General features: G+C 53.1%; 2 protein-coding genes across 9 annotated transcripts in view; one reads left to right on the forward strand and one right to left on the reverse strand.

The window, feature by feature from the left end:
- Kiaa0513 (KIAA0513 ortholog) overlaps positions 1-15,455 on the forward strand; it is an 89,397-nt gene extending 73,942 nt beyond the window's left edge. For all 8 annotated transcript variants that reach the window (XM_050165189.1, XM_050165188.1, XM_050165190.1 and 5 more), the window contains 10 exons: positions 172-271; positions 919-992; positions 2,140-2,210; positions 2,392-2,587; positions 3,447-3,487; positions 3,967-4,045; positions 5,978-6,055; positions 9,743-9,823; positions 10,085-10,179; positions 11,030-15,455. In XM_050165189.1, the coding sequence (XP_050021146.1) occupies positions 172-271; positions 919-992; positions 2,140-2,210; positions 2,392-2,587; positions 3,447-3,487; positions 3,967-4,045; positions 5,978-6,055; positions 9,743-9,823; positions 10,085-10,179; positions 11,030-11,079 (865 nt within the window). In that variant the 3' untranslated portion in view covers positions 11,080-15,455. The remainder of the gene's footprint in view (positions 1-171; positions 272-918; positions 993-2,139; positions 2,211-2,391; positions 2,588-3,446; positions 3,488-3,966; positions 4,046-5,977; positions 6,056-9,742; positions 9,824-10,084; positions 10,180-11,029) is intronic.
- Positions 15,456-15,579: 124 nt separating this feature from the next.
- On the reverse strand, positions 15,580-26,570 carry Cibar2 (CBY1 interacting BAR domain containing 2). Its single transcript, XM_050165204.1, has 9 exons — positions 26,437-26,570; positions 23,972-24,206; positions 22,094-22,162; positions 21,908-22,009; position 21,553; positions 19,202-19,311; positions 18,840-18,953; positions 17,643-17,744; positions 15,580-16,795 (listed from the first exon to the last, which is right to left on the reverse strand). The coding sequence occupies exons 1-9, from the start codon at positions 26,454-26,456 to the stop codon at positions 16,679-16,681; spliced, it is 870 nt and encodes a 289-aa protein (XP_050021161.1). The 5' UTR covers positions 26,457-26,570; the 3' UTR covers positions 15,580-16,678.
- Between the last annotated feature and the right edge of the window lie 371 nt (positions 26,571-26,941).

Raw genomic sequence — 26,941 nt, forward strand, 5'->3', positions numbered from 1 at the left:
AATTAATATATTAATATAATATGTTAATATTATATATTTTATATGATTGATAATATTATTATTATTGTCTGGTGACAATCCCATAAGTACAAATGACATAAGCTGGCCAGTATCCAGCCTTCTGCTCCGTTTTCTTCTTTAAATTTGAGGAAAATGTTTGACTGCTCACAGGGAGGACTTGGACCAGGAAGAGAAGGCCAAGTTTGGGGAGTACTGCAGTGGTGAAGACGGGAAAGGCCGTGAGTGGTTCGCACGGTTTGTGAGCGCACAGGTGAGTGCAAGGTGGGCAAAAAGGACCAGCAACCTGGCCAGCACCACCATGGTGAAGAGAACAGAGGGCATAGGCCGGTAGAATGAGGCCAGAGACAGCTGGGGCAGCATATAAAGGCTACCCCTGACTGGAAGGAGTGAGGACTATGGCAAGCTTGACATTTCTATTTCGGAGGCAAGCATGTGGGCTCTGTCCATGCATGTTTTTTATTAAATAACCCATAGTATTCAACTTTTGTCAAAGAAAACATTTCAAGGTTATGAAAGGCAGGTAAAACCTGATGTATTGCGAAAGTGTGGGAAGAATCACATCTTGCATATTCCCATTATAGGGATGTATTCTTCGTAGAGAAGTTAGAAAATGCAGAAAACAGTAATTAGCAAAGCCCGGAACAGCCAGTTGTCACCTGGGGTTCTGTTGCACTGTACTTCTCCCCATGGAGAAGCTTTACGAAATCCTGTGAGGACAATGCAGGAGAGCACCTTCTGGGCTCCAGTGCTGAGTGCCTGTGTCCTGCCCAGAGTCCTGGCAGAAGGGAAGCAGCCATTGGGGCCCATCTAAGAAGCATGGAAAAATAGAGTGACAAGCCTTGCAGAACTGCTGCATGTCACCAGGTCTTGCTGATTTTCCTGGTTCTTTCTGCACAGCGCTGCAAGTCCAAGTGTGTGTCTGAGCCAACCTTCTACCGCCTGGTGCAGTCTTTCGCGGTGGTGCTGTTTGAGTAAGTGATGTCCTCCCCAAAGCCTCCTGCAGTTGTCCGTCCCATTTTTCCCACCCGTGATGAACCAGCTGTAATGGCCACACCAGCTGTTACCCTCTTTTGGCTAGAATTCATGGCCAGCGTCTTCTGGGCTCTCTCCTGCCTTGGCGAGAGATGGGGTTGTTCTGTTTGCCCTTCTCATTCACAGTGCAGCGTCTGTAACTGGACTAGTATGATTTCCTCTTTTTAAAGCTTCTTTCTCTCCATTTGTTGGCTAAGTCAAATGGCTGTGTGAATATTCCATTAACATTTGGTTGTAATCTTCAGCATACCACGGTACAGTAAGAGTGGCCCTTTGCATTTGTAGAATGCCGCACAGTATGTCACTTTCTTGTATACAATAGTTTGTTATGGTTTTAAACAAGTGACACAGAAGACTTGTGTATTTATCTACTGTGGTTCACAAGTGCTACCCCTGGACCTGGGTTCTTGTGAATTATGTGTATTCCTACCCCACCAAATCTCTGAGTCTGAGCCTGGGGCTGTCCAGTGGTGCATGTCCTAACAGCCCTCCAGGATATCTGACTTCTGAGCTTGTATGTGAGGGACAAAAGACACATCCTGATGACCCCTGAGAAATAGGGGCAATGGCAAAATGATCTTTGTCATTGGCGTGGACCAAAGTTTGAGGTGACTTCTGGTCCTGGCCCTGCTGGGGTGCACTGGGCTGAGCCTCCTGGGCCTTGATTTGATCTTAATGTGAAGGCTGAGAGCCACGAACACCTTCCCACACCTAGAGCCAGGCCATGCACCTGCAGTGGCTCTCCTGACTGCATGCTTGCATGTTCCTGTCACTGCCTGGCAGTGTCTTGGTACTGATGCTTCTGCAGCACTTTGGTCCTGCTCCATCAATTTACAGTGGTACCTGGTTATGGCGCACGCCTTTAATCCCAGCACTCAGGGAGGCAGAGGCAGGCAAATCTCTTTGAGTTCAAGGCTAGCCTGGTCTACAGAGCAAGTTCTAGGACAGCCAGAGCTACATAGAGAAATCCTATGTCAAAAAACCAAAACGACAACAAAAACCAACCAAACAATCAAAAACAAAAAACAAGTATGCATGGGAGTCAGGTAGTGGGGCTCTAGCCTCCCGACCTTGCTTCCGTCCCAGGTGTCACCAGATGGACGACTTCGGGCCTGCTAAGAACCTCATGACCATGTGCTTCACCTACTACCACCTGGGTGAGTGAGCCTGAGCAGAGCAGCCTCCCTAGAGTGAAGTTATGTGCTGTGACACGACACGGAGGGAAGCTTTGTCTAGAATCAGCCTTCTATCCTGCAGTCCCTGGGGCACCTTCAGGCACTCTCCCTCTCCTGTCCATGCTGCAGATCTCTTCTTACTCCCTTTCTCTCCTCTTTCAAGGCAAACCACACCTGCTCCCTACAGAGCCCAGGGAGAAGCCAGCTGGCAGCATTGACTCCTACCTGAAGTCAGCTAACAGCTGGCTGGCTGAGAAGAAGGACATTGCTGAGCGTCTGCTGAAGAACACAGAGAACATGAAGGGCTTCTTTGGAGGCCTGGAGACCAAGCTGAAGGGGCCGCTGGTCAGGAAAAACGAGTGAGTGTGAGCTCGGGCCTGAGCTTGTGTGGAGACTGACTTTGGGGAAGCAGGTGGCCTGCCTAGTATTGGCCCCACAGCGCTTTAGAGTCACACAACTGTCAGCTCAGCATGACTCTACACTTCCAGAGCTTCCCATGGTTTCCACATGCTGTTTGCTGGCTGACACACTGGAGTCCAGGAACCGTGTTTCTGGGGATGATGGGAGCATATGGTTTTGTCATTTGGCAATAGGGAAACCATACTCTCTGCCACCCCCCTTCCTCCTATTGCTGTCATGCAAATTCACGTGAGTGAGATCAGGAAGGCCTTGGCCATTGCCTCTAGGAGAGGCTGCTCTGACAAACAGTACTTTTTTGTTCGATTTTGTTTTGTTTGTTTGTTTGTTTGTTGTTTGAGACAGGTTCTCTATGTAGTTCTGGCTGTCCTGGACCTCGCTATCTGCCTGCCTCGCTATCTGCCTGCCTCTGCTTCCCAAGTCCTGGGATTAAAGTCACGAGTACCACACCTGTCCCAGAGGGCTCTTGGGATGGTTACACTAGTCATAGGAGTGCTGAAGCTGAGACACCATGACGAGGGGGCACAACAGTACAGAGGCAACCATCCATCCAAGCCCCTGCAGTACCTGAGGCCTGGTTATAGTCAGGAAACACAACTTGTCCCCGTCCACACAGAGGGCTCATAGAAGATCGTGCCATGCAGTCTCAGCACCACAGGCCTCAGTCCCTAGGCCTGTCATTTGCCACTGTGGCACTGATTTCAGCCTCTTTTCGGAGGAGCCACACAGAGAACAGGGCAGCATCTGACAGGAAGTGTGGCATGGGCCACCTTGTCACTGCTTTGATCTCTCTCCCTCCAGGGAAGACGAGAACAAACCCAAGGACAGACAGCTGAAGACTGGTAAGAACACAGCTCTTTGGGCTGTCCAGGAAGTGGGGCCCTGGAGAGGTGGGACCTATGGCGTGGTGGAACCTGGGGGGTGCTTTGGCACGGTGGAACCTGGGGATTGATATCTGGGGTAAGGGGTGCCTGTGAAGGAAGGCAGGGCCTACCTCTCTGGCCTTGTAACCAAGACATACCACCCAGGACTCTTGAACTGGCCCACCATTAACCATCAACAGGAACAAGCAAGTTGCACATAAAAGGGCTTTGCTGGAGGGCAGGCTGTGCAGAAACTAAACCCTCCACCTCAGTGAGTTACGGGAGGTGCCACTTCATGGGCCACACTGGGAAGAAGCCCTAAGCTAAGGATGACCAGGAGATTTCTGGAATTAGGACAGTATATCTTGATGACTTCTGGGAGACCACAGTGTCTTCTGAGTGTCCATAGGATCTCCCAACATGGGGTGTCCAGCCCTCAGATCTCCTTACTCCCGCAGTGACTGTGATCAGCCCCGAAGATGAACAGAAGGGGGAGAAGGTTTACCTGTACACGCATCTGAAGCAGCAGCCCATCTGGTAAGGCCCACCCACATCCTGCCCCAACTGACCTGGCCTAGTTACTGCCCAGCCCCTCAGCTGCCTATGTCTCCATAGTGACCATCCTCACCTCTAGGGTAGTCACAGTGAGAGAACAGCTGCCAGCTCGTGTTAATAGGGATGAGAAGGCATCTGACTCTCCATGGAGGTGGGAAGGAACAGTGGCATGGCCATTGTGAGAATGCCGGACAGCTCCCCAGGGGCTAACAGAGTAGCCGTGTGACTAGCCATTCCATTGTGGGTTCATGCATGTACTTATGCAGAAATCTGTATGAAGCTCACAGCGCACTGTCAGGAGCAGTCCCAAATGGGCAAGGCTAGCTGCCTGGGTAGGCATGTCGTCTTTCTGCACCTGAACTGTGGAGTAAGCCTGCACACAGATCACCACACAGTGACTCCCCCCCCCCCAAGCCGTTGTACTCATAGAGAAGGCAGGCACAAAAGACCATGAGTCATCTCATCCTGTTTGTGCAGAACGCAGGGAACATAGAGCCACAGTAGATAAGCGGCAAGAGCGATGAGTGATTGTTGTGGGCTCCTTTAGGGGGCTGCAGAAGTGCCCTGGGGCTACACAAGTGAATACACTGAGCAATCACTGAGTTGCATGCCTCATTTATTTCTTTATTTAACTTTCTAAATTATTATTTGGAGTGTATTGCTTGCATGTATGTCTCTGCACCATATGTGTGCCTGGTACCCTTGGAAGCTAGAAGTGGGCCTTAGATCCCCTAGAACTGGAGTTGCAGATGATTGTGGGCTGCCATGTGTGAGTTGGGAATCAGCACCCTGGTCCTCTGGAAGAGCAGTAAGTGGTCTTAACCACTGAGCACTAGAAGTAAGATCTCGTGCAAGGGTCTTCACCTGGGCACCTCAGGAAGGGATTCAGGTGGTCACCACACTTTCAGGTCAGTTCTTGAAGTATGCTGTGAAGCAGGGCTGCCTTGTACACTTGGCCTGTCCTGGCCATGTTGGGATGCAGCCAGGGACCCTTGCCAGAACCAGTACAAGGCTGTTGGAAGCCTCTAGCCATAAATCTTGAGTCATATCTTTTCTGAATATATCATTGTGCTAACATCACCAGCCGTTAGCACAAAACAGACCAAGACAGTAGCCGTTAGAAGCTCTGGCGGCCCTTAGTGTTGCGTGGAGAGCCTGGGGAGCCTCCCATTTCCCACTCTCTCATCAGTGAAGAGCAACTCTAGCATGTAGTAGAATGTATCAGCATGGCTCCTCCCTCAAAGGTCACAGTCCAGCAAGGGCATGCGAGAAGTGTGACTGAGAAATGCAATGGGAACCACCGGGGCAGGGGGCTGTGTAGAGGCTAGCGAGGTCAGCATAGGGAGGCTAGACCTGAACCAACTGGAGACACTGTTCAGCCAAGAGGTCAGGGCCTCACTGGGGCCATATTACCCCAGTAGCTATGCTGGACCCTTAGGTACCTGGACCTGGTGTAACAAAGGGTCTAGACACTGGGTCACGTGGTCTCTGTTCTCCCACATGCTATGCTGAGTAGTAAAAACTGCCTGTGGCAATGACATGTGCAGTTGCAACACAGGCCACAGGCCACCCCTGATTTTTAAGCTTCCACATTCCCATGGCTATGTTCCTATAACTGCCACGGTGTGAGGCTTCTGGGTTCCTATGTTGGTGAGGAGATCCTGCTTAGGAAGAAGGGGTCTTGTTGTCCACTTTCCCTTGGAAGCCCACTGCTGCCTGCCTGAGCAGATGAGCAGGCTGGCTTGCTCCACCCTCCCACAGGCCTCTTCAACTCTTCCGTCCCCTGCCAGAACAACATTTTCCTCACCTCTCAGGCTTCCCAGACACAAAATGGGAAGCTGTCACTCTTGGTGTAGAGGGTGGGGAGGGCGTACCTACTCCTGGGTAGATCTTTACCCTTGTCTCATCCTGCAGGCACACATTGAGGTTCTGGAATGCAGCCTTTTTTGATGCTGTCCACTGTGAGAGGCGGAAGCGATCCCCCACCACCAGGTATGAGCCAAGAGTGTACCCTCCAGCCTTGGGAGAGGACCAAGTCTTGGCTCACTCTCCCAAGTCCTTGGGAGCCAGCAAGATGGCTGAACTGCTGTTGGGTTCTTCCACCCATGTGTCCCAGAGCCCTGCAAGCTGCCTGAGGGGTTAGTGCTCACAGCTTTGGGGGTGGGATGCTCAGCTTGCATGGTGCTTTCTGTTCTGGGGCTCTGGCATGACATGGCCTGATCCTCCTGAAAATGCCTCTGCCCAAGGGAGAACACTGGCCTCCACTCCACCCCTCCATCCACTGCTAGCATCAGGCCTGGCAGTGTAACTACCCCCTGGGCCCATAGCTGCCGCCTAAGCAGACCTTCCCAGCCATGCCCACGCTAGTCCTGCACCTCCAATGCCCTTTGGGACTCTGTTCAGAAGGCATGGAAAGCAGGGAAGGGCTTGTCCCCAATACCACAGAGGCTCTCTTTGGGAGCAGGCACAGGTTGCTACCCACTCCAGTTGGCTGCATGGCAGCACTCCTGTGGAAGGACGGCAAGCCCTACTGGCCCGCAAGTGTGGGGCTTTGTAGCCAGTAACTCAGAGCTTGGATTGACTATCACGAGGGAGGCCCTGTGTCTTTGCTGTGTTTGAGAGGGAGCAGATGAGCAGAGCACCATCTGGTCGAGGCTCCTCTGCTGGAAAGTGATTATTTGAGGTCGTGCCCTTCCTCAGAGGAGCAGCTGAGGCCAGTGGAAATGAGGTGGCTTGCCTCAAGTCCCATGATCATCTGTTGGGACTGTTTCCTGGGGAAACCGAGGGAGCATGGGGTGGACAAGGCCCTAGACTTCTAGAAGACCCTGGGGAGAATTCCACTCTGTCTGGAGACTGGGTAGCCTCCAGGCGCGCCATTGGCTTCTCACTGAGCTCTCCCAGCACCTAGGGATCCATCTGTTCTGGGTTCCCTGTCTCTCTCTGTCCTCTCCGCTCCCACCTAGAATAATCCTCTCTGCTTGTTCTTTTCCATCCACATATCTTGCATGACTTTGACATGTGCCTTTGTTTACCTGTTTCTGCTGCCGCTCCAGAGGGGATGCTGGAGAGCAGGAGGAGAAGAGGTGTGTGTCCACGTGACTTCGTTCCATTTTACAGCTCTGGGGTTCCTTCCAAGGCCACTGCCAGGAGGGGAGGGTGTCTTTGGGGAGGCATGTCCTGTGCTAGGTAGGCTGGTGACAGGGCCTAACCCAAGACAGATAGAGCTTGCCAGGGTCAGAGCACCCTAAGATAGTTAGAAAACAGGACACTGTGAGCCATCCCAAGAGGCACACATGGGCAAAAGACTGCTAGCCCTCAGGGGCATGGCACTCTCCATGGACCCCTCTGTACCTGGGCCAGACACAGGAATCCCACAGGTGTGGAAATGGAGGGTGGATGTGGAAAAGCTGTCCTGTTTCCAGCTCCTCCCACTCCCACTGGAGGGACGTGCTACCTGGTCTAGGGTCACATAGAAGGACCCCCTCTCCTTCAGCCACTGGGTAATCAGAAGAGCTGGGGTGGTCCTTTGAAGCAAAGATGGGCTGCCTGCCTTTGAACCTGCAGGGGTCTGACTCGTGTGTCCCAGAAGTCTCTGTGACATTTTTAGAGTAAAAGCTGTGCCCAATCACAAAGAGCTGTGAACCCAGGTGGGTTTCTCTGGAGCCTGGACACACATGTTTCATGGTAATGGTTCACAGCTCTTCTGCTCTGATGCCCCTTGATACTGTGACTTCACAGTAGCTGTGAGGAGTATTCAGGCCTGACATCCCACTCGCAGTGTCAGGGACCCATCCCCCATGTTCTCTCAGAGAACCCTGTGACAAGCCAGTTTCCTAGGAACAACGTGGGCCTGAAGATGGGCACTGTCACAGTCCACCCCCACCTCCCATCCCAGACAGCTGAGCTGGTCCATGCTACTGGCTCAGCGACCTGTTCTGAATCCAGCTGAAGGAGCTTCCACCCAACTAGGCCTCACAAGCTACCTCAGTGGAGCCCAAGCTGCCAACTGGTCAGCACAGGCCTCCTGGAGAGTAGTTGGTGTCACTCAAGTTCCCCAGCCTCCAGCAGCTGTCTTTCCCAGTGTCCCCTGCTAACAGCAGATTCCTTTCCATCGCCTAGTCCCAGAGGTTCCAATCAAGTGCAGAACGCACACACGCGCACACACACACATGCATGCACTCACATACACACAGACGCAAGCACGCATGGGGAGAGAGACTGCTTAGATTGTGATAGATGTTCCATGTGTAGGTCATTGCAGAGGCCTGAACTCAGCTCTTAGGAAGCAACTAGAGAGAAGGCACCAGCCAGGCCAAGTTTCTCATGACCTTCTACTCTTCTTTCAGAAGTCAGGTGACAGCTCAGTTTTTTAGTCCTGTCTGCAGCAAGGAGAATCACTTCCTTATGGGGTCGGGCATGAAGGATCGGAGCTTCTATGCTGCCCAACTCAGTGGTTTACTGTGCACATCTGTACATGGCAGGCCGCTGGTGGTACAGGGCTGTGTGTACCTAAACAGCCTCAGAGCAAGTGTTGGAAGGCTGCACCATCCTCCAGTGCATTCTGGGATCTTGATAGGTGTGCTGCCTGAGCGTGCGGAGGGTGCAAGTGAACGCCACCCTGCTGAGCTGTGGCAGTCAGTGGCCTGGGCCAGGAAGAGCCAGGCCTGGGCTTTCGTCCCTTTGTTTTGTTCTCTCCCTTCCTTCCTTCTGCTTCTCCACGACTGACCTCTCCGTCCTCCATGCTACTTCTCTCCCTGTGCTCTGATCTTTCTCTCCACTTTGCTTTAGTTAGAGTCATCCATCCTGAGGCTTCTCTTTGGAAGAAGTGGGCCAAAATGAGCTCCCCTCCCATGGGAAGCCGTGTATTTGTCCTCTGAGTACCAGGGTCTGACTTCACATGGGCAGTGAGCATAGACACAGGGGGCTGCTGTGCCCTCTTAAGGGTTGTCCAGGAGCCTCACCAGGAAGGGGAAAGCCAGGGTTATGGGTGGCAGGCGACAGTCTTGCTGTGTTAGTGGCAGAGGTGTTAGTATAGGCACTTTTCTCTCCTACTCCTGGGCCTTTCCTCTACACAGGGCAGGTGGATGCTTAAAAGAATACTCCAATCTTACCCGGGTACCCACCCCATGCCACCTGTCCTTCTTAGAGACTTCCCACAACCCCATTGGCTTTAGAGTTTGGGCTGGCTTCATGATGGCCACGTGGTCACAGACCAGTGCCAGGAAGCCTGTAGGCAGAGTGTCGAGTGACTGTCCCCTCCATGGTGGGAAACAGTCATGGTGGATTCTGTGCAGAAAGTGTGGCTGTCATATATTCCCAGGCTCCCCATTCCTGGGTCTCCTGTAGATGCTGCCTTTCGCATATGGTCACAGGACACCAGGCAAGGCCCTACACTCTCTGAATTTCCTGATCCGTTAAGTGGACCAAGTCCTCAGGACTAAGAACCTCCCAGGTCTCCAGGACAACTGAGTGTTGTTATCTTTGTGGTTCTTCATCTTAGGCAGGGAGTAAATGCTGGTGTTTGGCAATCCCCAGACAAGTGGCAGTCTCTGGTGGAAGGTACCCCCAAGTCAGGTCCCCATGTGTCCAAGAGCCAGTGCAGACTACCAGCTCCACAGAGCAGGGGAGGGAGGGTCCCAAGCCATTCTGAAGCCCATCCTGTCCTTCCTGTGCCCACAGGGAGAAATGGTGCCACATGACCCAGGAAGAGCGGGATGACAGCCTGCGGTTCAATGAGAACATCACCTTCGGGCAACTGGGGTGAGAACCGAGCCATGAAACCAGCCTGGGCCACCTACCAGGATGGGGTGGTGTAGCAGGTCTGATTTTTCAGGGGCACAGGGGTTGTTAGTCGGTCCTTCTCTTGATCCTGGAGTGCAAATTCCAGTTAAGAGGTATGGGTAAACTTTTCACCTGGTGCTGCCCCAAATCCCAGCCAGTCCCCTGGTCTTAGAGCCCAGGGTCTTGGCTCCCTTTTATGGACTGACAGCAGGGTAATGACCATGGGTGTTTCTCCTGCAGTACATTCACCCACAACATGCTGGCCTTTGGCCTGAACAAGAAGCTCTGCAGTGACTTCCTGAAGAAGCAGGCTGTGATTGGCAACCTGGATGAGGGTGAGCTGAGCAAGGGGTATCATGGGGAGGTGGGAGCCAGAGCAACCCCTCTCACCCTGCTAGAGGAGGGCACCTGCCATGGAAACCTGTTTCCCTGGCTTACCTTCTTTCCCCGGTACATGGAACGTATACTCTGGCTGTGTAGCTGGAAGTTGTTTCTGGTGAGGGATGGCAAGTGACAGGAGGCACAGCCAGGTCAGAAATGAACATGGCTCTGTCAGTCTATCCCTTGTGCAGAGCAAAACCTTGGCCACAAGTAGGTACCTTTTAGAGTGCCATCTGTCAGGGAAGGATGGTGGATAATGGGGGGACTCTGAGGTTTCCCAGAGTCCATTTCTCTGCCTCAGCAGAGAGCCTTGTGGCTCAGTGTTGTCTCAACACTGCAGCAGGTTTGTGTGTCACCATTTGCTACTGGTGTTCTCCTGGGCCAAGGCCTTATGTTTAGACCTCTGTTTGATAAACCAGTAAAAGACCCTTGCCCTTGTTCCTAGCCAGGAGGAGCTGCTGCAAAGGCACAAGGGCATTTACAGCCACCAGGCAGCCTCACTGTTATCTCCCCCTCCATGTGGCCATCAGAGCTCAACAAGCCTTCTGTTGGCTGCTGGGGGCCGCACTCCACACATGACACCATTCCTGTAAAAATCCGTGTTCCTCAGCGTGAGGACCCACTCCCAAGTGTATACTCCTTGACAAGGGCTCAGCTCTGAGCTCTAGAGAGCAGTGCCTAACTACCTGTGACTGACCGTGGCTCGAGCCAGCAGCCTCATCCCTGACCTGAGTGTGCAGATTAGGCCAAGTCATTCCTGGCCACCAACCATCTCTTCTGGAATAATCCTGTCTTCTCTTCCAGAGCAATACAAGCTGCTAAGTGATCACATTGAACAAATGGCCACAGAATAGGAGGTCAGCACACGCCGCTCTCCCAGGAGCTGTCACCCCAGTGATGACCCTGCATGACACCAGCAGCACCCAGAGCCGCTCCTGGCTGCCCTAGAACTAGCAGTTAAAAGACTCCAGAAGCCTGTCTCCCCCTGCCTGTGTTTGCTCCCCACTCTATGTACAAGGTGTCCCTTTGGTTACACAGCTAAAAATGAGGGACCATCTACCCCCCACCTATCCTTGAGCACCAGGCTTATGAGATGAGACAGAGGGTGGAGGAGGCCATAAGCTAGGGTCCCAAAGTTCCTGCTGAGAGCCAGGGACATGCAGACATGGAGGTGCAGGAGGGATACACACAGCTATAAGGTGCGAACAGAACCTCCACTGAGGGTCACAGCCTGCCACTCCCTGCCACAGGACTTTCTGGGAGCATTAGCTGTGTGGAGGGACCGTGGAGCCTTCCTGAAAGGTCTTGGCTACCTGCTCTTTGTCACCTCTGCATGTGGCAGGAACTAGAAATCACAGGAACTGGAAGAGAACTCAAGGGTTGTCACTTCCCTAACGGTGTGAGCGTTCTGCCAGCCACAACCTTGTCTCAGACTCCAGAGTCTGTCAACAGAACCCGTGAACTGTCCACTCAACGCCGTCTGTCCTTCAATAGCAGAGAAAATCCTTTAGCTCCCAGACAGCAACAATATATGTCATGGAGTGCAGGAAGCGTGGGGAAGGTTGTCTGCAGCACTGGGATGACACCCTTGCTAAGAGCAACTGGTTAGAGCGGGAGCACAGAATCCATCTGACTGAGAGGAGGCCGAAAGGAAGTGAAGTTGCCTGATAGCTCCAGCCCGTGCCCTTCTCCTTCTGAAAGACCCACAGGGACTTTCCTCCTCTGCACCCACGTGCCAGACAAAGTCTAACCCACAGCATCCAGTGTGCTGGCTCCAGAGCTGCTGTCCCCATCCGCCCCACCAGCAGCCTAGGTTCCTTCTGTGCCAGCTACAGCCATTCTAGTCACTGACCTTGAATTCGGCCTTGCAGGCTCTGCTGTCACTCTTCATAGCCTCATCACTCCCTGTCCCTCAGCCTTCAGTCATATTTAGTCAAGGTCTGTCTGCAAGCACAGCAGTCCTCTCCTGACAGCCATGTACTCAGCTGCCAAAGGCAAGCTTTCCCTGTGGGGAATGTCTCCCTAGGATGTCCAAAGAAAAGCAGATGGGTCGAGCTTTTGAACGAGCATTTCTTGGATGTTGGGGGCGACCGAAGGCCGTTCATTCATCGCGGAACAATTCAAACAAATGCTGACAGCCTGGTCAGCCCCTGATGACATAGGATGTATTACTGGGGCCAGCAAGGACACCCACCCCAATGTTAGGACCCCATAACTGTGCCTGTCTCCGCTCCTGTGCTTAAGGGAGGGGACGTCAAGTGGGGTCACCCCTGCTGTCCTCTCTAGAGCCTTCCTCAACTGTACAAGCACAGCAGCCTCTCCTTGCTCCTCCCAGTCCTGCATTAGTTGAGTTCAGTGAGACTTGACTCCAGCAGCTGCGTTGTCTGACTTCTGCCATGCCCCGTGCAGCCATGCACAGCCTTAAGGGGAAGAGCACCAATGGTTCCAGCACACGGTCTTTAGAAGTGAGTTGGAGACTGTTCCACACCAACTTTTTGAGATAACCCTTCAAGGAGAAAAGGAACGATGGCTCTGTTTTCTGTTTTGTCTGTCTTGCTCTTTATTCTTGCAGATCCAGCCCCACAGAGTTGGGAAATTCTGACCCATGTTAGATCCACAGGCCACTGCTAAGGACTTGGTAACCCTCTGAGGACAAGGTGGTCTTTGATGGGAGCAAAGATGCAGGTGATGGAGGTGGTCCCACTACCACCTGCAGATGTCCTGTGTTGACAACTAGCCTTGATAAAGTTTCACATCTGGGAGCCTCTGGCCAGTGTCTCTGGGAGGTCACCAGTCTGCCCATGAAGTATCTTGTCTTCCTGTGGTAGCTTTCCCCTAGGGCTCACCAAGCAAGTGTGAACTGGGCTCCCTGGCAAGCACTCCTTGGCTGCCCAGCTGAGCTCACAAGCAGGTCAAATTACCTGGATAATCCCAAGCAGTATCTCCAGTCTTGGCCGGTAGTGGCCCAGATCTGTGCAGGCTCATTAGCAACACACTCAAGCCTTCCTGGCATGTGACCTTCAGGGCTGTGCGAGTCTTTGTCACTCACGACAGTGTTTACCCTTACAGAAAGTAGTCCCCAGTTCTGAAAACAGGCCAGTTACTGTGGCTCTGCTGCAGTCAGCTTTGTTAGGGTATTGTGCGTGTCGGTGGCAGAGCATGGCAGCCTCCAGGCTGCCTCTGCTGAGTGTCTAGCCTCAGGCAGGGCCACACGCGGGTCTATTGAGAGATCTGCATTGTGCATCCTGGCACACTGTGATTTTCCTCTTGTCCAAGAAACAAAGGGGCTGAGGAGGTCAGTGTCTCAACAAGCAGACTGCGGATAAAGCTGGTGTTCAAGCTTCATCCACATAGGAAGGAAGTCTTCCTGGCTGGGCATAGTGTACACCTGTAATCCTTCACTCAGGAGGTGAAGGCAGGAGGATCATCCTCAGCTACACAGGGATTTCAAAGCCAGCCTGGGCCACATGAACTCAGGGTAGCCTTAGAGCCAGTGTCCCATCTGAAGACTTAGCCTGATGCAGATGGGGTCCCACAGCCTGTCTTGTCCCCCCTCATCTGAGAGGAAGTAATCAGTGCTCTGTTGGTTTCTGTAGCTCAGGGACCCTGCATGGCCCATGGACACAGGAGGCTCCAAGGGCAGCTTGCTACTCTAGAAACATCTGCCACTCCAGGTTGCTGGTGTGAGTGGCCCAAGCTTCTCTGCTGGGAACTATGCGAAGAGTGGAGGTCTAATTGTGGTGACCTTAGGAGTCCCAGGTGTAGTCTCACCTGACCTTGACCTTCCTGGGGCACTTGACTAGCTGGTTTTTCATTCTGAGCCTGCACAGCTGGAGCAGCTTTATCCCGGTTCCCAGACTGCAGTCAGACAGCCAGAAGACTCCAAAACTAGAGGATTCTTGTATGGGACATGTACAGCCTCAGGGAAACAGTAAGAGAACCTTCCTCCGCAGAGGTTCCTGGGTTCCAGCCTCCTGCCCCCGCTCCTCCCATCTTCCAAGTCAGCCAGCTCTGCAGAGTCCTTCTAAGGGCTGAGCTGCCTAACCCATCTGTCCTTCAGATCCGTCCTCACAGCCACAGTCTCAGGCTTGTTTAGCTTGAGAAGCTGCCAGTAGATGCCCACGGAATGGGCCTCATTGACTGGACAGGCCTCTTGCGTCTGGGTTCCTGCACTCCACTCCATCAGGGATGGGACAGGAGTATACTGTTAGGTAAGAAAATGAGTGGACCGGTCTTTTCCAGACTTCTCACATGTGGTGAACATACCCCTACTAAGGCTACCTTCCATGGCAGGCTCCTGCAGGGCCTTCATTCTGCAGTCCCCTCTGGAGACTCTGGGTCAGTGTGCCACCTGCTCCTGGAGAGGGATGGGGTCCAGGGGGTGATGTGGGCCAATTTGCCCTGCTGCAGAGTGACAGGGAAGCTTATGTCAATGTCCCTCTGGTAGTTGGTCTGAGCTTTGAAGAACAGATGGGCACAGAGCTGGGAGCACCACCCCAAGTCGGGCTGTGTTCATGGGGCTCCTCGGAAAGTTAGTGCTTTGGGGGACCAGCTTCCCTGTAGACTCCAGGTTCTGACAGGAGGTGGCATGAGCCCAGCTACAAGTTGTGCTCAACTTCAGAGACAGAGCTTTATCCAGAAAGGATCCCTGCCCACGGAATGCCTTGGCTTGGACCCTAAGCTGAGGCTGGGCCTTACTCCTAGATGATGGTTGTGTTCATGGAAAGGAGGAAAGACACCCTGCCTGGGGGAAAAGGTTGGTTCACCGCCACGCTTGCAAGAGGCGCTAGCATAGTGTCAGCTGGGGAGAAGAATGCTGGTCAGTAGCCTGAGACCGACCGTCACTTCATTCAGAATGGGGATCCCTGCGAGGGAGGAGTTGGACATTTCACTGTTGGGAGATACTAGTCTCAGACAGCAGCCATGTATCTCCATAGAGCATATGTGAGGACCTGGACCGTCGGCTGCCTTGCTCTACCTGGTTCCCAGTGCAGTTTCTGTGGGGACTCCACCTGCACGGTCTGTTCTCTCTTTAGGGTTCCATACCCATTTTTTTGCCAGAAGCCCTCCAGTGATGCTGTCTTTTATATGTTACACAACTTGGTGCCCTGCCAGGTCATGTTCTAAAATTAAGGTTGAGAAAGTTATGAGGTTGAGGATCTCAGGCAGGGCTGTTTCCTGTGAAGAAAAAAAAAAAAGTGTACCTATCCATATATATATAGTACCTTGACTTGTCAGGAGGTGAAAACTGAAATAAATTATGTTTGAAAAAGAAGTCATATTAACTTGTTTTCACATATCTGTGAGGACCTCACGGACTACATAGTCACATCACGGGCTTAGCAGAAATAGATAGCCCCACCCCCCGTCTAGACTCAGAAGCTGGGCTAGAGTTTGCCTGAGGACAGTGTGGCCTGCTACTTGGACGTGTGGGGTACCTGATCACAACCTGTCATGTAGGGCCAAATTGGGGTCTCCCAGGAGGGAGTGCTTTGGCTCAGAGAGGAGGCAGGGTCGGGTGCACCCTGATGCCAGGGGGTGATCAAGCCTGCGCTGACCCAAGTTGTCTGTGGAACAGAGTGATAAAGGACATGGGATACCCTCTCACCTAAGAGTTCATTGATCCAAGTCTAGGACCTATCACGTTCATGGTGGCCTCATTCTTCCTAGGGAACATCCCCTGAAGAGTGTGCCCAGGGATCACCTCACACATGCTCCTGGAGGTGCCCACCCACCCTCTACCTACCCTCGCTGTGGACCTCTGTGTGTTTATGGCCCCATGGCCATTGTATAGATCATGCCATGTCTGTGTAATGGCTGAGATCTGTGCCTATCTGCCAAGTCTGTGTATTGAAGAGTTAAGTCCTGGGGTGCAGAGCCTGAAAATGGTCCTTGTGCAGGAGTTGGAAGGCAACCACAGTAGGGGTCCTCAGCTTACAGAAGGGGGCATTTGGACACAGACTTCGGTGCACTTAGGGAGAACACCGTGTAGAATCAAAAGCAGACATTGGGCATCGTGGCCACAGGAACAGGCTGCACGAGCCAGAAGCCGGACAGAGGCCTAGGCTGCCCATACCTCCCCGCTCTGGAGGAGCTAGTCCTCCAACACCTGATGTGGATGGCAGCTTCTGGGCAGGGCGGTCTATTCTTCCGCTGCTTCAGCCTCCCCGTTGGTGGTACTTGACCAGGAAGACCCCCAAAACTAATCCACCACGCTTTAGCATTAACACATGTGGAGACTCCTGTCCCCAGATAAAGGCAGGAAACAGGCAAAGCAAGGATGCAACTGAAAGTCACATGTCTCTCACTGACACCAGGAGTAGGAGTCCGCAGAGCAGCCTGCTGTGCCGATAAGGAAAGTGAGGCTCCGGGGATCCCTGACCTGAGGACACAAGCAGAGCCTACCAGGGTCCAGGCCAGCCTAGGTCTTCAACCTGCTACTGCATCCTCTTCCTAGTCACGGCATCCCTGCTGCTGTCCCTTGAGGTCCTCCAGGGGGATCTCCTCCACAGAGTCTGCCTCGCTCTCCTCCTCGTCTTTTCCCTGGCGTGCCATGGTGCTCTGAACACTCTGAATGACGGAAAGAAAAGTCACAGCTGCAGCATCCAAACCAGGAGCGGTGGTGACGAGGAGCTGGACAGGTGACTCTCCTATACCACTATAAGGAGTGACTGTAGCTATGAGCCACTTAGTAGGTTAGGCCAAGAGAGGGCATGACTACCGACCAGCCACAGAGAGTGCACTGGAGAAAGCCCAATCTCTTCACTGTGCTTAGAAAAGACCTTCGTGAAGCTCAGTGATAACACTTGGCAGTATCCACCCCCTCATAGTGTCCCCCTCCCTCACAGTGTCCCCCTCCCTCACAGTGTCCCCCTCCCTCACAGTGTCCACCCCCTCACAGTGTCCCCCTTCCTCACAGTGTCCACCCCCTCACAGTGTCCTCCTCCCTCACAGTGTCCCCCTCCCTCACAGTGTCCTCCTCCCTCACAGTGTCCTCCTCCCTCACAGTGTCCACACCCTCGCAGTGGCCACCTCTCTTCACTGTGACTCTAGGACCATGCCTGCCCTGTCCACTTCCTTCTTGCAGACCCTGTCAATCTCCCCGAGGTTGTTGGCCTAAGGCTGGCGATGGCGAGCCATCCTGAACCGTCAGATGACATTTGCCGTGTGTGCCTCAATCCTAACATCTGAGAAGTTCTGAATCTGGCCCAGGTGGGATCAGGTCAGACCCTGTCATTCCAGACCCCTCACTCCCGTGCACTCCCGTCAGTGTGCCTCTGGGGTGGTGGCCCACGCAAGCAGACACAAACAGTCCCAACCCAGAGTTGTCCCCACCACACCAGCTGTCAGCCACCCATCCACTCCCCTGGTTCTTCCCTTTGTCCTGGATTGACTCCCATGATATGTAAGTGCTCACCTGGCTGACCAGAGTCCAAGGGAGAGATGGAGAGGGGCTGGGGTCTGTGGGTGGCCGAGCTTCACTGTGCCCATAAATTCCATGCATTTTGGCTCTGAAGTCCTGCCAAGGAAAGACCAGGGTGAATGGATCCAGTTTGAAAGCACAGGAGTGGAGTAGGAAGCAAAGATAGGAAGCTATGAAGCCTCTCTGGGCACTTCCTGTTTGCTCTTTTATAGACCCTACAGCAGCCCCCTGAGGGGATGCTCTAATCCCATCAAACAGATGGACAAACTGAGGCCAATGGCACCAGGTAACACAAAGAAAGCACTGGTTAGACATTGCTCTCCACCCCTCAAAGAATATTGTAGAACTGGGACTCGGGCCACATGCCTGTAATCCTAGCCCTGAGGAGGCCGAGACAGGAGGATCATGATTGAGGCTATCATGGGCCATAAAGATGAATAAGCGATGGAGAACCTGGGGTTCTTCTATAGCCTTCTGTGTGGTTTTAAAGCTTATGTAACAACCCTTTGATGGATCTTCCATCTCCCATTCTGTCCTTGAGTGATAGAATGGGTCATCTTTAGTGGGTCATCTGTACCATCCTGGCAGGAGCACACAGAATGATTTCCTCTTGACCCCGTGTCTCAGGCTGCTGGTTGGTGGAAACCATCCTCCCCTGGGAACCTGGGGTAGGTGCGAGGCTGTGGGCTTTGTGGACTCCTGGCTCAGTCACCAAGCTCCACACCCACTGGACCCGCACACTGCCTCCTAAGGCACCTTTACCCTTTCCCTGTGTCCAGAGAACAGCTACCTCTCATCAACATCTGCCCACACAGGAAGACGTCTTTGAAATAGCCCGGCTCCAGACTGTGACCCAAAGCCACAAGATACAGGGACAGATGATTGGCTCACAGCGTTGGTTCGGGGACCCGAGCTCTGCAGATAAAGCTTGCTGCGAATCTAATCAGCACGGCTGGGAACAGTCAGCGCTTTGAGCTGAGAGCTGAGTGCCAGCCACAGAAAGCTTTTGTCCCAGCTGTCTCTCTTCAGTACTGAACAGCCCTGTGATGCTGAGCAGGTGACATTCCAGGTGACCAGGAGAAGAGTCCACGACGGGGTGGCATCCAGACCAGCTGTTTGAAGTAGCTCATCAGAGCAAGCCCTCAGGCTAGATAGAAACCCACAAAAGCACAGTCAAGCCCAGGGACCCACCTGCAGGTCTCGCTCCAGGTCGTAGCTCTCCAGGGTCCTGAAAGCGCTGGAATACACCTCCACTGCCTTTGCGTGGAAGACCATCTCGATGGTCACAAAGTCAGAGAAGATTCTCTGAGAGAGAGAAGCCTGGTCAGGGTAGCAGCGCCACACAGGGTCACACTGTGGATGCCAAGCAACATCCCTGAGTCTTTTTAAATGGGGGGGGGGGGGACAGCTCTCTACCTAGAGTCAAGAAGACCCCACTGGTGCCAGGTCCCTTTCACACCTCACTAACAGTGCATGTGTGTCTACTCTCAAACACGGGAATTCACACCTGCTCACATGCGTGCACATGCTCACACAAGGCTGCCACTGCCTACCCGGAGGTCCTTCAGCTTCTGCTCCTGGAAGGCATCCACTGTCTCTGCCAGGTGGTGGGTAGAGCGGTTGGTGTCCACAGAGGCCCTCTGTGCACTGGTCTCCGCCTGGGCTCGGGGACACAGGAGTAGAAAGTGTCACAGGGTGAGCCTGGCCCCGAGATACTATTCTGGGTCGTTCTCAGTCCTACCACCTCCTGTGGGGTACTTTCTCCCGCCTTGGGTGGTCTCTTGTTAACTGGGTCATTGAAGGAATAATCCTACAGGCATGGTGAAAGGATGTTCACTGGGGCTGGACAGACCTGCTGCTTAGCTGTGTGACCTCAGACAAGTCACTTAACTTCTCTGGCCTCCAATTTTCTTGCCAGTCAGGAGGCAGTTATGAGACGTGCTTGCAAAGTTGGGAGAATTGGATGGTAAAAGGAGGGAGCCACTCTACAGGGGAGCCCATGTTCAGCATGTGGGGGGACCGGAGAGCCTCACAGTCAGCTCCAGCACTGACAGCAACAACCGTCATTCCAAGACAGGGACTTGCTGGTCTGAGCGTTACTCAATGGAGTTTCCATGTTCTTGGCAACTGATTCTACCCATGGACAACTGCAGGTGAATGGCCCACTCCCTCCACACATGAAAAGTTGGCTCTATGCCAAGACCAACCCCTGAGCAACCTTCCCTGGAACTAAATCCCGAGTTTGGGGTTTAAGGGCACGTGTGACAGTGAGCACGTCACCCCATGGGCCTCACTTTCCCTTCTTTAGAATGGGGCTCTAACATCAACTAGATGTTTGTGGAATGGAATTAGGATCTGGTCCCCAGTAAGGGAGGGGAGCTGGGATCTAAACAGTTGGGTGACCTGGGATACAAGTCAGGGGCTTGTTCTAGGCTGAAGGCCATGCTTGAGCCCCTCACTTCAGGTGTGGTGTTCGCCATGTTATAGAGTGGACATCTAGAGATGTCCACCTCCTAAACCCCGTGTCCTGTGCACAGGTCACCAGACATGGTAAAGGGCACACTAGGCTGCAGTAGCCTGTGGCTGCTGATTTATCTGACCTGAGGTGCGTAGTGATCCTGAATTCTCTGATAAAGCCCAGGAATGAGCTGGAGGGGAACTGGGGAAGGTGTGACTGCACAGGAAAGGAGTGGGGAGGAGACAAGGGGACAAGAGGCCCAGTGGGACTGTGGCCTAGATGCTGGAAGAGGTGGGGCCAATCCCCTAGGTTCCCAGAGACACAGCCTGCCTACTCATGATGAGGCCAGAGAGCCCCTCGTGGGTTCTAACTCTTGATCTATGAGGAGAGAGAGAGAGAGAGAGAGAGAGAGAGAGAGAGAGAGAGAGACAGTGACTGTCATGGTGACACCCTTCCACAGGGTCAAAGTGAAACTATGACTTATGTCCCTGAAGGGCCACTCCTAATAAGGCTGCTTTCACAGTGACAAGCAGGACAGAGACGACTAGCCCTCCATAGTCCTGCACCCAGCTAACAGGCAGGCTGGTGCCATGGAGAGGTGTTAGTGTCATCTCTCTGAGACTGGCATTCATACCCAAGCTTGCCTGAGTTTGCTTGGGAAGTAGGGCTGGGGCTGGCAGTGGCTACACTGTGATCAGGATGCAGGTGACCCCACGACTGGGTGTCTTGCTTGACAGAGCTCAGACCTCCTGACCCTCAGCAACCACCCTCCCCTTTGCCTCACCTTGCTGTGCTGAGCCCCGTGGGCACTGGCCTCACTGGTTAAGTCTCACCCACCCTTCCATGAAGTCTTTGTTACCTGTATAAGTTGCGGAGATGCTGCCTGCCCAGGTGGAAATGTAATGAGCAATACTCACCTGGGACTGAGGGGAGCTGTTAAGGTTTCAGATGAAGCCAGGTGGCCTGCAGGTTAGGTAGGTACCCTGATGTGGGATTCCCCTCTGTATGCTATGAATATGTTTTAATCCCATTGGTTAATAGAGAAGCTGCTTTGGGCCTATGGCAGTGCAAAATAAAGCCAGGCGGGAAATCCAAACAGAGATTTAGAGAGAAAGTAGGCAGAGAGGCAAAGAGATGCCATATAGCTACCGAAGGAGACAGATGCCCTGAAATCTTACCAGTAAGTCATGAGCTTTGTGGTAAAATATAAAATAATAGGAGTGAGTTAATTTAAGATGTAAGAGTTGGTTAATAAAAAGTCTAAGTTATTGGCCAAGTGGTGTGGAACAATTCTGTATTCTGTCAATTATATTCTAAATAAATGCTGATTGGCCAGTAGCCAGGCAGGAACTATAGGCAAGACAACCAGACAGGAAGTAAAGGTGGGGGAATGAGAACAGGAGAATTCTGGGAAGCAGGAAGCTCCATCTGTAGTCCTGCCCAGACACTGAAGAAGGTACCAAGCCATGTGGCTAACATAGATAAGAATAATGGGTTATTATAAGTTGTAAGAGCTGATAAGAAGCCTGAGCTAATGGGCCAATCCGTTTATAACTATGCAGGCTTTCTGTGTGATTTCTTTGGAACCTAGCAACTGTGGGAACCAGGCAGGAGAGAAACCACAGGCAACAGCCAAGAAGTGTTGTAATTAGAATAGTTTCTGTGTGATTATTTCAGGCCGGGGTAGCCAGGAAATGAACAAACAGTCTCTGACTACAGTACCCCCTTGGCAGCCCCAGGTCCCCAATCCCTCCATTGCACTGTGTGGAATGGCCACCCTGCCTAGCAGGAGGAAGGATACAATCATTTGTCGATCTGAGGGTGACTTCTGCCTTAATTTCTCCAGCTTTTCCAGTTGCTTGATCTCATTATTTTGGACACGTTTACATTTCTTGATATCTGCCTACACAGAAAAAGAGGGCCGTTTTCTAGGGATCCCAAGGGGCCAGGCCCCACTCCTGCACACCTTGAAGTGCACCCAGCTCACCTGGGTCTGCTTTATCTGGGCTCCATAGAGCTTCAGGGGGCTGATGACCTTGGCCTCCAGCCTCTCAACCTGCAGAGCGCATGGGACAGTGTAAGAAAAACAGAGAAGACAGCTCTATGACTAGATACCTGCACCCCCAGGAATGGCGAGGGCCTGGTCTGGCCCTGCCATGAGCTTTTTCCCACTAAGCCAGCATCCCCAGCTGTGTGCTGGGACAGTGACTGTGCCCCAGACTATCTCAGCAGGTTAGTGGGACCCTTGCAGAGCCTGGGAGGATAACAACAGGCACAGAACTTGTGACTAATTGCCTCATCATAACCACCATGACTTCCCCGTCACGTGTGCCAGAATAAACCCTAGTGGGGGGGGGGCAAGTCTGTATTCTGTCGATTACATTTTAAATAAATGCTGATTGGCCAGTAGCCAGACAGGAAGTAGAGGCAGAGAAATGAGAACAGGAGAATTCTGGGAAGAAGGAAGCTGACTCCTCCCAGTCCTGCCCAGACCACCGAAGAAGCAGGATGTGACCTGACTCGCTGAAAAAGGTACTGAGCCATGTGGCTAACATAGATAGCCAGTAATGGGTTAATATAAGCTACAAGAGCTAATAAGAAGCCTGAGCTAATGGGCCAATCATTTTATATTTAATGTAGACTTCTGTGTGATTCTTTGGGGCTAAACGGCTGTGGGAACAGGGCAGGACAGAAACTTCAACAAGCAAGGCCCCCTCATGTTAACAAAACCCTTTCGGCCTTAAGTCATTCTGTTGGGTGTTTGACTGAAGCAATGACAAGCTAATACAGCCACAGTGCCCACAGGACCCTGAGGTGGTGCTGCTCTGGGTCCTGAGGCTTCACCAGCAGCAGAGAGTCCCGGGTCAAGGCCTGTGGAGGGCCAGTATCTGGGCAAGACAGAGAGGTCTGTCTTCCTGCCATGGCTCCTAGCATCTTGGGGATCAGACGCGCCAAATGAACAGGAGTGACTGGAGCGCTACTAGGCCATTCTTTTCCAGTGCCCTGGACCCTTGAGAGGGACAGTGTCATGGAAAAGGGTCATGAAAGGGACAGACCGACCCCTTCCTTTCAGAAAGCTCGGTTGCGATTCCTTTCTCCGCCCCTTTGATGTCCTAAACGCTTTAAGAACGTAATGTCCTTCTTGGGTGGCTGTGTGAGCTCTTTCTTAGGCTTAGAGCCAGCTCTCAGCATGGAAGGCAGGGAGGAAGCCAGAGGCCTGCAGCTGGGTGGGGATGCTGGTTGGCACTCAGTTGCCCAGCACGGAGCTAGAAGCTTCCATTTTCCCCCTGGTTAGAGAAGGGAAGGGTGCCTCACACCCGTAACCCTGGCACATAGGAGGCTGAGGCAGGAGGCTGGCCTTGAGTTCCAGGCCAGACTAGACTACAGAGTGACCTTGTCCCCTCCAAAAGGACAGTGGGCATAGGCAGCCACCCAATGACCATGTTGCATCCCCATGTACCATCAGAGAAGCACAGCAGCCTCTTTCAAGTACAGTTACCCTGTATCCCAAGAGCTTGCACCTGCCGGGCTATCTGTGGGTATAGCAAGAGCTGTCTGCCACCCAGCCTGTGCTGTGTGGACCCCTTTGTAAATCTCAGCCACAGCGTTCCCATGTCGTCTTCTCTGCCAACCATACAGGATGTTTCTGAAAAGACATCACTCCACCACTCTCTCATTCATCTTCTCCCTACACCCAGGAATCTATGGCCCTCATGGGGTCCCCGATAGGCTTCCAGGTCCCCTTGACTGGAATGGTCCTTGTCCAGCACATTGAAGCTTTCTAGCTCTCCACCCTGTCACCAGTGTGTTCCTGAGGGGAGAGAATGTTCCAGCTCTCGCTTCTGACCAGGGCTGCCATGCTCACCTCTGCCTGCCGATAATCCTGCACTTTGGCCAGGTCCTCGGCAAAGTCTCGCATGGTAGCCCGAAGCTCCGGGTTCTCAGTGTTGGCAAAATCTATGAGCTGCTTCACCAGCTGGTCGGCCTTGTCACGCAGCCGGGCTGTCTTGCGTGTGTAGGAGGCCAGCAGCGAGCAGAACTGACCGAAATACCTCTCAGCGTTGGTCACAGTGTTCTCCATGGCCTTCACCTGACTGTCCCTGGATGGGGGTGAGGACACCAAGTGCAGACAAGGTCACAGTCCCTGGAGTCACGGTACCCACCTCTCCAGTGTGGCAGGCACCACCCAAGCAACTGGTCCACAAGCACCTGGTCCCTGGGCAGTTCTAAGTAATCCTTGGGCCCATTGAGGCAGAGGACAAGACCTGCCTGTGCCCCATGACCAAGCAGCAGTAGATGGGACTCAGGTGGGGCCTTTGTCCCTGGGGCCTGAGAAGAGGTGCAGCACCCCACACTCTCGTACACACCACTGTCTCAACTGCAGAGGCTCCTCCTCCAACCCTCTCCACTCCCATGGGCCCTCCCCATACTGTCCACTCTTCCTCCCTTTTGAGAAGCTTTGGGTTCAATGAGTGACCTTTGGGGGAATCAATTTGAGACTAAAAGATAGTTTGAGGCCTGGAAAAATGGTTCAGTGGGAAAAAAAAAACACCACCAAAGACCTAAGTCCAGATCCCCAGTTAGAAGGGCTAGAGAGATGGCTCAGTGGTTAAGCATGCCTATTGCTTATAGAAAAACCGAGATTCATAACCACTTGTAACTTCAACTCTAGGGGATCTGATGCCCTCTGCTGGCCTCCATGGGCACCTACACTCATGTGTACAAATCCATACCTGTATACACACATACATAACTGGCATGGTCATGCATGCCTTTAATTCCAGCACTGGGGAGGCAAATCTCTGTGAGTTTGAGGTCAGCCTGGCCTCCATAGAGATTTTCAGAACAGCCAGGACTTCACAGAGAAACTGTCTCAAAAACAAAACATTCACACATTGTTCTGTGTGTGTGTGTGTGTCTATCTCTCTCAAAAAAAGTCAAGAGTGACACCTCATGATATCTGTATGTAACTGCAATATTATGGGGCATGGAGACAGGAGGATGACTGATTTGCTGTCTGCCAGCCTAGTACCTGGTTCAGTGAGAGACTCTGTCTCAAGGGAATAAGGTGGAGAGTGACAGACACCAAGCGTCCTCCTCTGGGCTCTGCACAAGTGTGCACAGGCACACACAGCCAACCACATACATGTTATAGACACACAAATACACACTTATTTTTAAGAGGACTGTTTTGCACACCCTCTCTCCTTCCCAGTCTCTCGTTCCTTGCAGTCCATTTGGTACCAGGGATGCTCCAATAGGGAGGCATCGCTGTAGACAGCCGTGATGACTCCCACTGGGTGCGGCGTGCTCAGGTGTGACATGCATGGTGCCATGTCCCCACCAAGCTACCTGGAGAGTATTTGGGCCCTCGCTCTCCCATTCTCCCTGGTTGGTCCCTCCTCCCGCCCCACCAGCCCGGAGTTCCTCTGTGGAGCACCGTGCAGACTGCTGACCACTGCACTCCCTACCCTCACCCTCCCTGACACACACAGGACTCATGCCACCTTTCCCATGGCCCATCCCTGTCCATCCCTGTCCCCTTCCGTGTAGCCTGCCCACACCCGATGCTCAGTGATAACACAGGGACTCAGCCTTCCTAGAGTTCGGGGGCCTGCTGTGGTGTTGGCCTCCTTAGGCTCCCCCCACATCCCTCTCTCCCAGTCCCAGGCTGTTGCTGTCCTTTGCCGTTCTCGCTTTCTAGAACCCGAGCCCCTCCTGGGCCCCCCAGACCTGTGAGGAACACCATGTCCTAATGAGGCTTAACTTAGTAGTTTACAAATGCTCTGGTCACACTCCCCTAGAAGACGTTGCTTTTAAATCAAGTAAACTGAGTTCCAGAGAGGCAAAGCGTTCCGTCTAAGGGCACACAGCAGGCCGGACCCCAAGGCAGCATCACTCACACACAGGTTAGACATGCAGGTCCCAGGCTCTGGGAAGCAGGTCCCTTGAGGTGAGACTGGGAAGCCAACTTGTAAGGAGTACCCTAGGTGCATTCAGGGCACCCGGCCTCTGAGCCATAGGGAGACTCACAGTCAATCATAGAGGGCAGATGACAGTGAGCCTGGGGCATGAGGCAGAGCAGTGGGCAGGGTACCCGAGGGCGAGGTCTGGGACCTGAGTTGTCAGGGGCTTTCTAGGAGGCACGAGTGGGAAGCAGGGAACAGACCCGTGAGTGGCTGTACCAGGTCTCCAGGCAGCAAAGGCGAGGCAGGCAGACTGGATCCTGGAAACCTCTGTGGTCCAAGCTCTATCCTCCCTCCACCTAGAAGGGATGGCGGGGCGCGCGATCCCGCCAGCAATTCCCTCCCAGCAGCGCAGGCTGCTCACCTGGAGAGGACGACATTCATTGTGGACAGAGGCAATTGCCGCCTTGATCTTGGGGAATAAGAACAAGGTCCCGGGGGTTCCCTAGGCAGAGAGAAGTCAGCCAAGGCTGGGCCCAGCTGTGTGGTCTGGCTGGGCTCGAGGGACTCTGCTGCCTGGTTGCCAGGCAACGGGCCATCCCAGGCAAGCCCTGGGAGGAGCCCTGCTGGTTGCCGGGCAACCAGGGCCTCCCCTGTGGGGTGAGGAGGGCTTGCTTTGGGCTTAACTGCACTCTGAAATGGGGTGGGGTGGGGGGGAAGGTAGTAGAGAGACTCCACATGCTTTCAAATACGGAACTTCTTGGGGTTCCAAGAGCCTGTGTTCACCAGGGGAACAGGGAGAGCCCTGAAGGCAGCTTGCCTGGGACTTTACCCCGGGTCCTGGCACAATATGTGGGCCCCAAGGCAGAGGGCCAGGTGGGCGGGGCCTAGGAGCTGGTGTTGTTGTCAAGGGTGAGGTGGAGAAGTAG

The sequence above is a fragment of the Alexandromys fortis genome, unplaced genomic scaffold (genome assembly GCF_014885135.2).
Source record: "Alexandromys fortis isolate MF-2015 unplaced genomic scaffold, M_Fortis_MF-2015_v1.1 scaffold_165, whole genome shotgun sequence".
Lineage (NCBI taxonomy): Eukaryota > Metazoa > Chordata > Mammalia > Rodentia > Cricetidae > Alexandromys > Alexandromys fortis.